Below are 16,960 nucleotides of genomic sequence, written 5' to 3' on the forward strand. Positions count from 1 at the left end.
CTGGTGGGATGCTGCAATTGCAGTGAGACATGTTTCAGCAGTCTCCATCAGAAATGTGGACAAGGTGGGGTAGGTCGGGTCAGATTTTAACTGTTGGGTGGCTGGCCAGTTGAGCATGCTAGCTAATAGTGCCAGTGGGAGGCCAGGTGTATTGACACATATGCAAGAGGCTGCGGGTGCCAATGGACAGCCAAATGTAACTTGCCATCTCTGGATAAATGAAACATCAGGGAGCCCAAAGGGTGACAATCTAGAAAATAGTTAAGTTTGGAACAGAGGTGGAGTGGGGAATTGCAATCTTGGGGGTGAGGGAGCCTGGGTTGGCAGTGGCCCACATTATTATTGTGAAGGCTGGCAGAGCATTCCCTCTCCTCAAGGCCCCACAAAAATAATTTCAACACAACTTTTTCGAGTCTTTTCTATTGACTCACAGTTTTATTGAACAGAACATCTCCACGTAATAGGCAGGTAAACCAGCAGTTGAACTAAGGTTCCATGCATGTCTTGATGCTCCCTGTGTAGGGATTAATGAGACTACTCCCTGATTTAGGTTGGTGCTTCAGCAGAAGACACTGGGAAAAATAGGCAGTGGAGCAGGAAAGGAGTCAGCTTACTACCTCCATTTTAACTGCACAACCACCCACTTTCCAGAAGGTGGAGGGAGTTAAATCTCCCCTGAGAAATTCTAATGGTAAAAACGGGTACAATTATGCTGCACCTTTCATGACCTCAGGACGTCCCAAAGCACTTTACGGCCAATGAAGAACCTTTGAGATGTAGCCATAGTAGTAATATAAAATAAAGATTGAATATGTTATAGACTATGACCTGAATTTTCGCTCTCTGGTCAGGAGTGCAGGTCAGGACAACGTCCTGCTCCACAAACCCGAATTGGGTTTTTCTGACAGTGCTTTTGATAGTTCTGATGAGCTTGACAATCCAAATGAGTTTATCCACTTTTTTACATACATTCATGTCTAATTTTACCCTAAAGAGCACCTCACCTCACCCAAAGGGCACTTTACTTCTCCCATAGGGCACCTGACCTCTCCCAAAGGTGTCCCTGGACCATATCCAAAAGGGCACCTTACCTCTTCAAAAGAGTGCTCTACCTTCTTCTACCTGGTCTAAAATGCACAAGTCATGTTCTGGGCATCCCGTCAGCCAAAGTTAGATCTGACCGAAGCAGCTGTACTTTAACATGTGCAGTTGCCACCATGAGCCATGGATGTGCACATTAGAACCCTCCCCCATTCCCCCCAGTAAAAATGGCTGAAGCTGGGTTCGGGGATGCGACTTTTGGATCCGGGCCTCTGCCGCCATTTTTGCAAAGGTGGAGAGCTTTTCTGTCTGCGTGAAAATTCTGGCCTAGGTCTGCACTTGTACTTCTGATATTTCCATTTTACACTTCCTAAGTGATTTCCTGGAGAGTTTCTGAAATACCAGTTCTTATACCAGAGGTTTCTTGAAAAATTATCCTTGACACAGTTTCCAGAAAGTTTCAAATCTATTATTACAGCACTGAGTTCATGCACACAAACTTAGGAACAAACAAACATATGAATTAGGAGCAGGAATAGGCTACTCGGCCGTTCGAACCTGCTCTGCCATTCAATGAGATCATGGCTGATTTGATTGTGGCCTCAACTCCACATTCCTGCCTACCTCTGATAACCTTTCACCCCCATACTTATCAAGAATCTATCCACCTCTGCCTTAAAAATATTCAAAGACTTGGCTTCCACTGCCTTTTGAGGAAGAGAATTCCAAAGACTTACAACCCTCTCAGAGAAAAAAATTTCCCTTCATCTCTGTCCTAAATGGGTGACCCCTATTTTTAAACAGTGGCCCCTAGAACTAGATTCCTCTCCACATCCACCCTATCAAGACCCCTCAGGGTCTTATATGTTCCAATCAAGTCACTTCTTACTCTTCTAAACTCCAGCAGATACAAGCCTAGCCTGTTCAACCTTTCCTCATAAGACAACTCACCAAATCCAGGTATTAGTTTAGTAAACCTTCCCTGAACTGCTTCCAACATATTTACATTCTTCCTTAAATAAGGAGACCAATACTGTACACAGTACTCTAGGTGTGGTCTCACCAATGCCCTGGAAGCATAACCTCCCTACTTTTGTATTCAATTCCCTGGAAATAAATGATAGCATTCTATTAGCTTCCCTAATTACTTGCTGTAAACTCGTATAATTATAATGATGCTGCTGCATTACTAAAATGCTTCTCTGACATGTTTCTTTTCGTTTTTTGAAAAATAAGTAGAAGCTCACAAAATCAAATAAAAATCAGAACTGATTAGATGGACTAGAGGCTGGCGTTGTGATATGAAAATCCTACAAATGCAGGGTATCCTTTTGAATAGCCTGAGGGCAGAGAGTGAGATCTGCTGTAGCCCAGGACTGGATGCATTTTGGTTCCTTTCTCAACTTGCCATGTCATTACACTCATTTCTCAATCACTTCAGGTGGTTCTAGGCAACATAATGTGTGTGTTAGAAACCCTGTGGGATGTTACACATTCTGCACATATAGGTGCTAACTGGAATGAGGCAGCTGAGGCAAGTGACAGAGCAGTGATAAAAGCTGGGGTGTAAAATATGGGTATCCAAGAAGACATCTTTGAATTCCAAAGACAATGCTTAAATCAATACATACCAATCATAGAATAGAGGTCAGATATCGGGAATGATCCTTCCTTCTCATGGCCATTTTTCAGCCCTGGGCGATAGAGAATTCGTGAAACTAGCAGTCCAAAAAGAGCTCCAAAAAGATGCAGATACATGCCACTAACTTTGCGGTCAATCTGTAATGGAACAGCACAAGAGCTTAAGTCTGGCTACATTTCAGTGAAATCATGAATTAATATTTGAACGTTATTTGTCTTTCTCTAACAGCAACACTACAAGCAACACTAGCTCTGCTTCCAACCTCCCCCAAGGCTTACCTGGGGGCTGTAGCCAGACAGGCTGTCAGCCCAGTTTGAAACAATATATTAGAACAGGAAAGGCCATTCAGCACCTGAAACTTTCAATTCGATCATGACGGACCGGTACCTCAACACTTGCTGTTGCTTCATATCCCTTGATAGCCTGGCTAAGAAAGCTCTTTTTATCTTGGTCTTAAAATGCAGCCCCCACAGCTTTTTGTGGCAGAGAATGGCAGCTTTTCACTACTCTTTGTATGAAAGAGTACTTCCTGATTTCATGCCGACACCTCTCCTTGTTCTGAATTCCACACCACAGGAAATAATTTCTTTGGATCGATCTACCCTAATGGATCCCTTATTGCTTTAAACACCTTGATTAGATTATCCCTCAGGTACTGACGGTTTGCTGGAGTTATTAAAATAAGACCTGAGGCCCAACTTCAGCTTCTAATATGCACTATGTGCGTGTTGACCGTACTTCATCTGAAAATGGATCTAAACTAAATTTCTAGGCCTAGATTTTTTGATGCAAAGTGGTTTCCTTACTTAGTACCCATCTGTAGAATTTCACCAATTGTTCAGTGAGCAAAAATACTGCCTGATGTGGTATTGGGCAACTCCAACAAGACAAGTCCCTGAATTAGTCGATTCCACTGGTGCATGGTGTCCATGAAACCAAACCTCAGAGTGAATCTAAAATGATGAGCAGAAAACCCGAGAAAGATAATTGGAAAGAATGCTAGTCTGTGGATAATATTGCAATCCATGAATTTATGAGTACCTGTTATGACCTTTAGAGAAATCATCCCAGAACAATGTTAGCTATGAGAAAAAGCTGACATAGCATTTTGGGGAGTGCTTGTAACAGATGTACTTTGCCCTTCTAATTTTTTTCATTTGAATGTGATTAATCTTCACACAAAAACCTCCAAAGTACAGTTCTTGCCTTCCCTTTTGTCTGCTTACCTGAAACAAAATATTCAGGAGCCATTTATTAACAGTGAAACATGTCACCTCCAGGATGGTCATCAGGAGTAACTGCACAGGGCTGGTGTTTCCCAGAACTGCTCCCATTGCGACCAGTGCAGATACTGCACTAAGGTCCGCATGGATTACACTAAAAATAATAACAAGTTCCATTAGCTATGACAGACAGGCATAAAAATGAACCAAATTCAAATTGAACCAGTTGGGGATAACGTGAAATGTGGTATCAGAGCCTGTTGACGTGTACCCTGTAGAAACTAAGCACTTGTAAATATGCTGTATAGCCATATATTATATCAGGTTTAACCATCATTGCATTTTAGGCTGCAGTTACAGAGTTTTGCACCAACATGAAGCAGCTTCATATGCATATCAATGCAAATTTTGGCAGCACACTTCTGGTCCTCATTTGGTACCAAGCACACTAAAGAAAAGTGGTGTGAGACTTTACCACTTCTAGTTTGCTTCAGCTGTGGTATAAATCCACTTCAGTGTTTTTGCAGCATTTCAACAGTGCTTGAATAGTGGATTCTGTTCCTAATAGCAACAGCAAACAAAACCAAAACAGATTGCTCAAAAGTAAAAACAATCTGTTTGTTTTTTGGTGAATTCACTTCTTCGCAGAACAGTTTATTAAAACAAAACCAAAAAAGTTGTTATTTGGATATAGAAAGAAAAATCAGAAAAAAAGAGATGCATAATATGCAATATAAAGCCTCACTGATTTAGGGATATGGATAAGTAGACTTTATTGGATAACCCACAGTTAAGACCAAGATCCACTATTGTACCTGGTTCTATTTCTGATTTATGTCCAATTTATTCCCAGAAGCAGGAGCTAAATTGGAGCCCCTTACAATATCTGGTAGGATTCATCTGTCCCTTTCACAATGATTAGACAGGAACTGTAAGAGAAAGGCACCTCAAAGCTAAGCTAGACTGGCAACTGTAATCATCTATACTGAATACATCCTTTGAACTCCCTCCATGGACAGCATATCCTGTAAATTCTCTGCACAGATTTCTAACTCTGATTAAGTATCACCTTTCTGCTTAAAACTCTCCCAATTATAAGTATTCCCACTTACCAACTTCAAGGGCAAGCTTTAAATTTTCCAACTGCAAAGAATTTGCTTGCATGGTACCAGGTTTAATCAAGTGGTTCTGGTTGAGACTAAAGATTGCAGTTTCACTGTTTTGAAGTACATAGGTACAAGTTTAGCAGGAATACAAATGCCTACGACCCAAAGGAATACTACAATTTTTCAGAATTTCTGGCACTTCACTGGAAATGTTTACATTTTAAGATGTAAGAAATATTCTGGGCAGAATTTTCCTTGCCCGTTGGCATCAGGCATCATGGTGGGCATGAGGGGACAATATGGCGGGAAGACCAAAAGTCGTTTTCATGATGTCATGAAACCAGATTGCAATCATCTGCTCCACCCATCAATGGCGGTCCGCCTTTCCTGCTGCCGGATGTTGGGAAATTCATTTTAAGTACATCTGCATATCATTAAAAGCCCTGCTTGCCGGAGTTCGGTGTGGCAGGGTGGGGGGTGGGGATGGAGTCCGGAGGGAGAAAGGGGTAAGGGTGGAGGAAGGGGTAAGGGTGGAGGAAGGGGTAAGGGTGGAGGAAGGAGTAAGGGTGGAGGAAGGAGTATGGGTGGAGGAATGAGTAAGTGGTGGGGCTGGGATGTCCGGGTGAACTTGCAAGGGAGGTGTCTGTGGAGTCGATGACTGCTCCCTGGGGAGCGAAATAGAGTGAGCCAGTAGGGTGGGAGGGTGATGGTGCAATGGCAGAGGTAGAAAGGACGGTGAGGGTGGTTGGTGGGGGCTTGGAGGCAGACTCGGACCCTGGGAATGGGGAAGAGGAGCTCGGGGAGGACAACGTGATGGAGGTGGGGGTTCTTGGAAAGATATGGAACGTGCACGTTCACCTGGACATCCCAGAAAGAAAAAGGTTCTGGTTGGTAGGGGTGTTGGTGAGAAGGTGATGCTGGAGGATGGGGGTTCAACAGTGTTGGGGGAAAGGACATGGGTGAATGGAGTGGGGGTGCGGTGCAGAAAGCACGGGGGAACCTAAAGGCACACTTCACCAGTACCATTTTGCAGAATCGAAAGTTAGCGTAGCCTCGTGTTGGGTGGGAACAGGTGCTACATGGGAGTGTGACCAGTGGGTGGGTGGAGATGCAGGTCAGCTCAGACGGACAACTGAAAGAGAACCCCAGCAGGCAGCATTGAAAATGCTCAGGACAGTGAGGTGAGTGTGACGGAGGAAGGATCCACGTGGCTGAGAGAGTGATTGCATGAGGCTCCAAAAGGCCCTTCCACACACACACACACACCTCTCCCTGCAGAATCACTCGTGGGCTAACTGGCCGGGGGTGATGGGATGCCGCTGGGGAGCATGGTGGTGCTCATGAAGCATATAAATGAAGCCGAAAGGCACTATTATACATTATCCATTGAAAGTGAATATATTTTCAGTTTATGAAGTGACAAAGTGTGTTCGCCTGTGCAACCACTTATGATCGGAATTTCTTAACTTTTCAAGGCCCACCACTTCTTCTAGGTGCTGCCCTGACATCCTCAGCACAGGTGGAGACAGCCTGTGCAATGTTTGGCCCTGTTGCCTCTGATGACTTTGGTGTGGGTCCTCTGAGTGCTGAGGCCCTGGAGACTTTGGCTCACTTTGGCTGTCCTCCTGTGGGCCAGTTGCTCCTTCTGCAGTAACAGAGGACGAGGATGAGGTGGGGGGGTCACAGGCAAAGGGAAGAGGACAGCCTTGGAGATTCCTGAGTGGATGACCCAGGGGTGTCCAGCTGCTGCTCCTCCTCTCTTCGGGTGCCCGAGGGCTCCAGCCTGACTTCTTGAGGGGAAGGAGCACCTGGAGGGACATCGAGGTGCACCGTTTCCCTCTTGCTTTGCCACTACAGGAACTCACCCATGGCTACCATGATGGAGTGCAGGTCTGTGTATTCTGCTGGACCAGGGTCTCCATGGCCTCTGCCATCCTCCCCATGGAGATTTCCATGTGTGCACATGTGGGCACCTTTTCATCAGGGAGCAGGCTCCTTCAACTCACATGCCACTCTGAGGGCTTTCAACATCTCTGTGTGATGTTCCCATGCTGTCTGCTGACTCTCCACAATGAGTTGGAAGGCCGAATCCAGAGGCTCTTCATCTGACTCGGACCTCGCAGATACCTCTTCCTCAGCAGTCCTCCAAATACTGGGGAGCTCAGCTGAACCTGCCTCCTCCTGCTGTGGACATGTGTCCGTGTGGTGATCACCAGATTGTGAACCTGAATCTGCTCTAGGTCTAGGTCCCACCAAGGTGTGTGTCTCTGCATTGGCGGAGCGTGTGGGTAAGCGCTGTGACGGGTCTTCCAGCCTGCTTATTCCCAGCTCTTCAATGGAGGAGGTGTTCTCTTGGCTGGAGGACAGGACCTGGATAGAGCTGAGGGACTGGCTGACTGAGGACGTCAGTTGCTTGGCAGAGCTCCCTGTGAACCAACGTAGAGATAATTAGTGCTTGGCAGCAGAGACAAAAGCAGGAGAGAGAGCACTCACAGTTGCGTTGAGGGAGGGATGATGTGGTGCAGGATCCTCATGTGGGTGTTTACCGCCAACCTCACCGTTGCCACAGGCACGGTCCACATCCTCACCAGTCAGCGCAATGGCACACTCCTCAAAGTGTATGAGGGGCTTAATGGGGGCCACTCCCTGCTGTTGTGAGCCAGCTTTTTCTGCGTGAATACAGATAGAGAGAGTGTGAAGCGGACACATGGCACTACGTGGAATGTTTGTCTGGTGAGCGGAGCCATGGACAGGATGAGGACATGAGCTTGAGAGGATATGAGCCTGATGGAGATGTTAGGGTGTGTGTGAGAGTTAGTGGTGTCGTCCCTTGAGGTGTGAGATCCCTGTGGGTGTGTGATGGGTTTGTGAGTGTGTGAGTTGAGAGTGATGAGATGAGTGAATTACCCTAGTGCAACAGAGGAGATCATTCATCCCCTTTTGGAACTGGGTTGCTGTCCTCTTTTGCAGGGTGTTGGCGCTGACCACCGCTATCACTGCCTCCCAAACCAGTGATGTTGCTACCTCTCCAAAAGCCGGAGTGGAGGTAGTGGACACCACGCCGGGCATCCACGGCATTCAAAAAGCATTCCAGGGACGCATCACTGAATCGGGTGGCTGCAGTCTTCTGGCCTGGGCTGGTAGCAGTGAGAGGTGTGCACGCAGCTGCACTTTAAACATGGCGCACAGCATGAAGGAGCGGTGAGGCGAGGCAAATTGGAAGCCACCCGCCAATGAAATGGCGTGCTTCCCGGGAAAGCATGGATTGAAGAGGTGGGAATGGGATAATACGACGTGAAAAGCCACCATTGCAGCCAACGGGTAAAACATTCTTTTTCCCGCCTGCTACCACATTTAGTGCAAATCTGGGACAATTCTGCCCTCCAATTCCTAGCTTTGTACATGCTGATTTCTTAATGTCCACATCCTACTGCAATTACTCACTTTACTTTTATCTCTGTATTTATTTTGATTTTTGCCTTTCACTAAACATTACATCCTGACCAAAACTTGGTAAATGATGTGCTGCTACGTGGCTTTGGCCACAATGATTCTAAACTGTCTACCATGAAATGTACATGAGTAATGTACATGAGTCATGTACATCAGTAATATGAGTTAATTCATCCTCTGCTTTTCTCTCCTTGCTTGTGGCAAATTGTATTTTAATGTGCGAAGCATTTGCAGTAAGGTAGATGAATTAACAGCGCAAATAGATCTAAATGGTTATGATATAGTTGCAATTATGGAGACATGGCTGCAGGGTGACTAAGGATGGAAACTGAACATCAAGTGGCATTCAATATTAAGGAAGGACAGACCAATAGGGAAAGGAGGTGGAGTAGCACTGTTAGTAAAGGAGGAAATCAATGCAATAGTGAGGAAGGATATTGGCTCAGAAAATCATGATGTGGAATCTGTTTGGGTGGAGAAAAGAAACACCAAAGGGCAGAAAACATTGGTGGGGGTTGTCTATAGGCCCCCAAACAGTAATGGAGATGTAATGGGAAGGCATTAAACAGGAAATTAGAGATGCATGCAATAAGCGTACAATCACGGGTGACTTTCATCTACCTATAGATTGAACAAACCAAACTAGCAATAATACTATGGAGGAGGATTTCCTGGAGTGTGTACATGATGGTTTTTTAGACCAATACGTTGGGGAACCAACTAGAGAGCAGGCTATCCTCGACTGGGTATTGTGCAATGAGAACGAATTAATTAACAATCTTGTTGTGCAGGGTCTCTTGAGGAAGAGTGACCATAAAGAATTGTCCATTAAGATAAAGAATGAGGAAGTTGAATCCGAAACTAGGGTCCTGAATCTAAATAAAGGGAACTATGAGGGTATGAGGTGTGAGTTGGCAATGATGGATTGGGGAACCATACTAAAAGGGTTGACGCTGGATAGGCAATGGCTAATATTTAAGGAACATATGCATGAATTACAATAGTTATTCATTTCTGTCTGGTGCAAAAATAAAACAGGAAAGGTGGCTTAACCATGAATTACAAAATAAATTAGGGGTAGTATTAGATCCAAAGAGGAGACATATAAAATTGCCAGAAAAAACAGCAAGCCTGAGGATTGGGAGCAGTTTAGAATTCAGCAAAAGTGGACAAAAAGATTGATCAAGAAGGGGAAAATGGAGTATGAGAGTAAACTTGCAGGGAACATAAAAATTGACTGTAAAAGCTTCTATAAATATGTGAAGAGAAAAAGATTAGCAAAGCCAAATGTAGGCCCCTTACAGTCAGAAACCAGGGAAATTATAATGGGGAACAAAGAAATGGCAGAAGATTTGAAAGCATATTTTGGTTCTGTCTTCACAAAAGAGGACACAAATAATTTCCCAGCAATATTAGGGAACCAAGGGCCTAGTGATAGGGAGGAATTGAAGAAAATCAGTATTAGTAAAAAAAATGGTGCTAGAGAATTTAATGGGGTTAAAGGCTGAAAAATCTCCAGGACCTGATAATCTAATTCCCAGAATACTAAAGGAAGAGGCCCTGGAAATATTGAATGCATTGGTGGTCATCTTCCAAAACTCTATAGACTCTGGTACAGCTCCTACAGATTGGAGGGTAGCAAATATAACCCTACTATTTAAAAAAGGAGGGAGAGAAAAAACAGAGAATTACAGACAAGTTAGCCTAACATCAGTAGTGGGGAAAATGCTAGAGTCTATTATAAAAGACATGGTAACAGAACACTTGGAAAGCATTAACGAGATTAGACAAAATCAGCATGAGTTTATGAAAGGGAAATCATGCTTAACTAATCGACTGGAGTTTTTTGAGGATGCAACTAATAGAATAGATAAGGGAGAACCAATGGATATGGTGTATTTGGATTTCAAGAAGGCTTTTGATAAGGTCCCACATAAGAGGCGAGAGGGCAAAATTAAAGCACATGAGATCAGGGTTAATATACTGGCATGGATTGAGAATTGATTGACAAGCCAGAAACAGAGAGTGGGAATAAATTGGTCTTTTTCCGGATGGCAGGTGGTGACTAGTGGTGTGCTGCAGGGATCAGTGCTTGGGCCCCAGATTTTCATGACAAATAAAAATGACTTGGATGAGGAAACCAGATGCAATATTTCCAAGTTTGCTGATGACACAAAACTAGGCGGGGTTGTGAGTTGTGAGGAGGGTGCAAGGAGGTTTCAGGGCGACTTAAACAAGTTGTGTGTGTGGGCAAACATGTGGCAGATGCAGTATAATATGGGTAAATGTGAAGTTATGTGCTTCGGATTGCAAAACAGAAAGGCAGAGTATTATTCAAATGGTGATATATTGGGAAATGTGGATGTACAAGGGGATCTGGAGTCCTTGCACACCAGTCAATGAAAGTAAAGAGGCAGGTGCAGCAAGCAACTAGGAAGATAAATGGTATCATTGCAAGAGGATTTGAATTCAGAAGTAGGGTCGTCTTACTGCAGTTATACTAGGCCTTGGTGAGACCACACCTGGAGTATTGCATGCAGTTTGGGTCTCCCTACCTAAGAAAGGATATGCTTGCCATAGAGGGATTGCAGCGAAGGTTCACTAGGCTGATACCGGGGAAGGCAGGATTGTAGTATGAGGAGAGATTGGTGCGACTGGGCCTGTATTCACTAGAGTTTGGAAGAATGAGAGGGGATATGATTGAACCGTATAAAATCCTAACAGGTCTAGACAGACTAGATGCAGAGAGGCTGTTTCCCCTGATTGGGGGGTCTAGAACCAGGGGCCACAGTCTCAGGATACAGGCAGGCCATCTAGGAATGAGATAAGGAAAAGTTTCTTCAATCAGAGGGTGGTCAACCTATGGAATTCTCTACCATAGAAGGCTGTGGAGGCCGAGTCACTGAGTATATTCAAGAAAGAAACTGATAATATTTTGGATATTAGGGGCATCAAGGGGTATGGAGAGAAAGCAGGAATATGGCATTGAGATAGAGGATCAGCCATGGTCATATTGAATGGTGGAGCAGGCTCAGAGGGCTGAATGGCCTACTCCTACTCCTAGTTTCTATGTTTCTATGTTTAAATACCTTAACTCTACTCCTCTGCTGGCAATTATGACTATTAAAGAGAGCAAAACCACATTACACTACAATGTATTAGCACATTAACATAATACTGTGCCGTAGAGATTAAAACATCATCAGCATATGGCCATCCATCTGAGCTGTTTCTTTGAATCCAACTACCATAGGTAATGATGAGTGGCATCAGTTCATATTACCCAGTTAGTGGTTTATGAAGTAGGGTTAGGGATACTTTTTTGTTGTATAAACTCCTTCATGTTGAATATCATCATTTCTTTATCACAGACCAGAGTGCAGTAGAAGAAACAACCATGCTGACCAGGCTGAGTAAAACCAAGTGCTGTGAGTCAAACTGCTCTCCAACTGCAAGTTTAAATCATGTCCTGACTCACAGCTTTGCTTTACAGCCCAAAGAGGCAGTAATGGGAAGTTACATGACTAATTGGATGAGCCATCATGGATGCAACACTGCTGCGTGTAATGTGAATGCATCAGCAGGAAGTTAAATGATTTACTATTTTAATGCACTCCATTTTGATATTGACTAGAACTAAAAATAAGGCATCTTAACTGAGGCAAATTAAATCCAGTGGCGGGTAGCTTTGGCACATGAATTACAAATGCAACTGTTAAATTTATAGATCACTATGGTTTGGATTTTGCTATAAGCAGTGAAGGAATGGCTTTCACCATTCACCTTGCATTGCTCAGAGAGTTTTCTTGGACTTGCCCTCTGGGATTTGTAGTTTTTAAGTGTTTTACCCAGCATGGCATAACCTCCGTATACATCTGTGAGGAGGGCACAAGAGCAGAAGCTCTTCAACCAATCAGACAGAAAAATCCTCAGAAAGGCATCTAGACTTCAAAACAGGAGTTAAAAAAACAGGAAATATAAATGAAATTTAAATCATTCTACGAGCTGTCAAATAAAGATTGTGATATACACCTGGGATTAAGAGAAATATAGATGAGAAACACAGGGAATCTAAAAACAAAAATTGAAAAAAAATCTGCAATGTTACTTTTCTTCTGAGGAAATGAGAATCCACACTTGTAAAATTAATTTTCAAGGCCAAAGAGGTGGTTCATCAGTTTATAGGGCAGAATTTTACTGCCCCGTTTCAGCGTGGACAGGGCCGTAAAATGCAGTGAGACATTCTAAACCTCATTGGCTTCAGTGGGAGCATAAAATCCCACTGCCGTAAAATTTCGCCCATAAATGTGTGACTTGTGGGTAACCTCTAAATTCCAACTATCATAGCGATCTCTGTTTAGATTCCATTGGCAAAGGATGAATCAGCACAGCTTGTGGAGATGCAGGGTATCATTGAAATCAACATCTAGATCTTTGCATTTAACTGCACATGTAGAGATGCCAAAAGTTGGTGTCAGTTTTATTGTGTAATAATGACAAGTGCTGACAGCTTTGTTGTTATTAGACCAGCAAATTCCAAGCCATGGTTATTCCATTTTTTAATTGTAATCATACTAAAAAGTATAGCTAATATATTCTATCCTCATGCAGCAAACAGAGCACATATACTCAATGGTACAACAACTTGTTCCTAGTGTATTGCACAGCCGCCCTATAAGATAAACCTATAAGCCAAGGAACTGCTCAAGACATTTTAATAAGGATCCTATTGTAAGTCAGTCTCTGTTGATCCAGCATATGACTCTTTTCAAAATCTGCAATCATAAATATCTAATAAACCTTGCATCTATTCAGGTATCAAGTATACATTTCCTGGCTAGCAATTCGACCTGAGCCGCCAATCTTGGTTTACAGTCCTGTCAAGCTTAAATACAGTTGAACTCCTAGGAATGCAAAGTTCTGGCCGAAGGAAATTCAAATCTCCAAGAAGCTCTGGGAAAGAGCTCTCCAAAGTGGCTGCATTCTCAAGTAATCCCACAACTGGCAGAATTATTTACTATCCCAATGCAGTTCACTTAGGGCGACAGATGAAACTAGAGAAAAACACTAAACGTAGTTCAGAACGTGAACATCTTCAGTCAATCTATCTATTGAGCTTAAGGTCTTTTCTAATAATGAAGTATCAAGAAATTTTTACCTGATTATTCTTATTTGTATCTTGAAGTTCTTAAAGTCAAAGAGCAAACCTTCTACGATCGTGGCCCACTGAAGTGCAAAGGCTGCAAGGAGCATGGTAAAGGCAATGCTGCTGTGCCCATATCGCTTGAGGAATGTAGCCAGGAAGCCAAAGCCAAGAAAGACCATTGTATTGACATCTTGAAATACTGTTATTGAAATAAAAGTAAAAGGGAACTGCAGTCAAAACTGAAATTTTAATCATTGAAAGAGAATTAAATCATAACCTAAAATAACATATGACTTAATTGGTTGTGTCCCAATATTACTCCATTGAGCTATCACTTCCACTATAGTAATTATATTTTGTCTTTGTAACAACTTCAATTAATTGTCATTTTGTTTCAGAGCCAGCTATAAATCCGTACTCTAGCTATAGGTTTCTTACATTACAGCACTTCAAAAGTACTTCATTGGATATAATGCTTTTTGAGACCTCCTGAGGTCATCAAAGCACTGTGTGAGTCTGTATAGGTGCATGGTAACCAGCATGAACTTTAACATCTGCTTTATGCAGTTCCCAGGTTTCACCACCAAACTGATTAGAGGTAACTAGTGCCACTAAAGTCTATGCCAATTAATACAGAATCTGTATTTCATTGTGATATGAACATGCTGTAAGTACCAAAGTTAATTGTTACAATGGCAAACAATTTGTGTTGTTAACCTTCCACAATCCCTGATATCAGGTGGACACTAACATTTCCAATATCACTATTCAGAATAGAGTTCTCCCAATATCCTGGTTAACATTCCTCCCTCAACCAACACCATCAAAACAAACACATTCATCATACTGTTGGATTTTGCTTGTGCAAATTGGCTGTTGGGTTTGCCTGCATGTAAAGTGCTCAGAAATGCTTCCAAGAAGTGTGACTTGGTGATATGTAACTGTGAAACTTTTACAGTAATAACGTGTAACATTGTAAATAGCAACATTCAACAGGGGAGGTAACTATATGGATGAATACTTCTTTCATAATTTCCAAGTTTTCCTGTGTCGTGTGTTTTAGTTTAAAGCCAAAATTAAGCGCAATAGAATTCCAAAGTGACTTTTAAGAAGAAATAGTTGTGGGTTTCCCTTATCAGCACTGTCAGAATTTAACGCCCAGTTATTTTGACACTGGAACTGGTGGTTTGGTTTTATCATATCTTAAGAGTTGCTGCTGTGAGCTACTGATCTTTATATCCTTGCCCAAACATATTGCATCAGAAGGACAGTCGGAACACAACATTCAAACGTTTCCATTTACTCCTAGGTTTAAGACACAATCACTTGTGCATTTTACTTTTGTTGCTTGGTTTGGTTCCTGTGTTTCGCCCTATAGCAGTTAACCTTTGTGCTCTAGTTTATAAATAATTCCAGTCATTGGAGATCACTGCTCACTCTATTTAATTTGTACACATCATAGTTTTCTTTGACTAAACTGAAGGTGATTAAATAATTAATGTAAGGAAACATCCCCAGGTACTTCACAAATGTAACATTTTAATTCAAAAATTAATAACATATTCAGCTTAAATGCAATTTTCCTTATGTATTAATATCGTGAATTGAGAGTTATTGCTAGAATAGATATATTGCTCTACATTTTAATGCTAGAAACATAGGGGCAGAGTTTTACGCCAGTGGGATTTTATGGACCCACTGATATGAATGGAGTTTAGAAAAGCTCGCCGTATTTTACAGCCCTGTTCCCACCACGATGGGGCTGTAAAATTCTGGCCATAAAGAAAATGAGTAATGAGGTGGTGCAGGAAATTTTGCTCCAGTAAGCTCTGCCAAGTAACAAATAAAGACAAAGTTTTCATCTATGATTCAGAACATGAAAAATTGATTCGGCCGCACATTAGGGGAAGATTGACTTTGGGTTATTCCCCAGAGTAAGTAGCGCGAAATTGGAGGGAGAACCATACATACTCCTGTGATGAACCATTTACTGTCAGTCAGAGAAGCTATGAAGTGCAAAGAAACCTTACAGGAGGGGGAAGAAAACTTTTTTAAAAAGAGGGAAGGGAATAAGTGGAAATAGAAAATGCCAAAAAGTTCAATTTTGCTAATATTACATAATAATAAGATTGCGACATCAGTGCATTAATCATCCTCATGAGTGGCACCTTCGACGGGCAGTTCTGAAGTTTAGGAAATGTTACTCTCAATCTCTTAGTCTTCAATTTGTTGCCTTCATTCTGAAACTATAATTCTCCCTCATCCACAATGAAAAAGCGGTCATGTGTATAAAACAGGGAGCACCATTTTACACAGCTCACAATTATTTCTTTTTCCCTGAGCAATATAAACTAGCTCCTTTAATTTTTTCCTGTATTTCTGATGCAAACATCTCAGTTTTCACTAGAAAATTTGCAATTGTTCTCGACTTTTATGAAATAGCTTGCAATAATGCACCTACAGATGTAGAGAACATTTTTGTTACTATGAGCTTCACTTATAGAAGGCTCAATAAAATGTATTGAAAGTCCGTTAGTGGTTAAGTGATGGCCGAAGACAAAATGCTGCAGACTTTTAGAGCACTGCCTTCTGGTCAGAGTGGTTGAAGGTTTCCTATGCCCGACTGTTATGAAGGTTCCTACATGAACTAATTTTGTTAGTCACAATCCATTTCCTATTGGATGGGAATTAACAGCACTATTTTAAAAAAAAAAGCACACATTTAACATTTTGATTGCTACAGAAAATAGTTTTATGCACACTTACCTGGGTATGTGGCAATGTATTTCTTTGGACCTTCTCCACGGTAATCAATAAATAATGCAAATAATACTATTATTGTGCATTGTAAAATCAGAGCCAACAGAGGAAAGCTAATCCTGATGCTTGGAGCTAGCTTCTGAGACATTATGACTTTTCTAAAAATTTTAGGAACTTTCTCCTTTCGATTAAATGTCAATAAAATGACTAAATATAAAGTCCTCGTATTTGTCTGTTTGTTATTACGCAGTCACAAGCAAAAGCTACTATTAGATAAAATGCATTGGACACACCTATATCTTCAAGGGGCTGTGTCTTAATAGGATGCAAAGTTATCCAACCACATTAGTCTGATCAACTAGCAGGCAAAATATTTTTACCATCCCCTTTCCGAGCTTCATCAAATTATACTTACCATTTATCGTCTTCTTTAATATCTCTTGGTGCAAATTTATATTTAAATATTGGCTTTAATCTGCAATTACATTTGTTGCTACATTTTATTCGATAATGAGTTTGGTAATGACCATTATCTGTGTGGCAATTATCCATCTTCCTGATTACCCACCGGGTTTTTATGGAAATAAGT

At 42.1% G+C, this 16,960-nt stretch overlaps 1 protein-coding gene across 1 annotated transcript in view; it reads right to left on the reverse strand.

The window, feature by feature from the left end:
- Positions 1 to 16,640, reverse strand: part of LOC144695978 (ammonium transporter Rh type A-like) — a 37,661-nt gene extending 21,021 nt beyond the window's left edge. The window contains exons 1-4 of the mRNA XM_078567117.1: positions 16,378 to 16,640; positions 13,624 to 13,810; positions 3,910 to 4,060; positions 2,673 to 2,820 (exon numbers count right to left, since the gene is read on the reverse strand). Coding sequence (XP_078423243.1) covers positions 2,673 to 2,820; positions 3,910 to 4,060; positions 13,624 to 13,810; positions 16,378 to 16,519 — 628 coding nt within the window. The 5' untranslated portion in view covers positions 16,520 to 16,640. The remainder of the gene's footprint in view (positions 1 to 2,672; positions 2,821 to 3,909; positions 4,061 to 13,623; positions 13,811 to 16,377) is intronic.
- Between the last annotated feature and the right edge of the window lie 320 nt (positions 16,641 to 16,960).

The sequence above is a fragment of the Cetorhinus maximus genome, chromosome 21 (assembly GCF_964194155.1).
Source record: "Cetorhinus maximus chromosome 21, sCetMax3.hap1.1, whole genome shotgun sequence".
NCBI classification, from domain to species: Eukaryota; Metazoa; Chordata; class Chondrichthyes; order Lamniformes; family Cetorhinidae; genus Cetorhinus; species Cetorhinus maximus.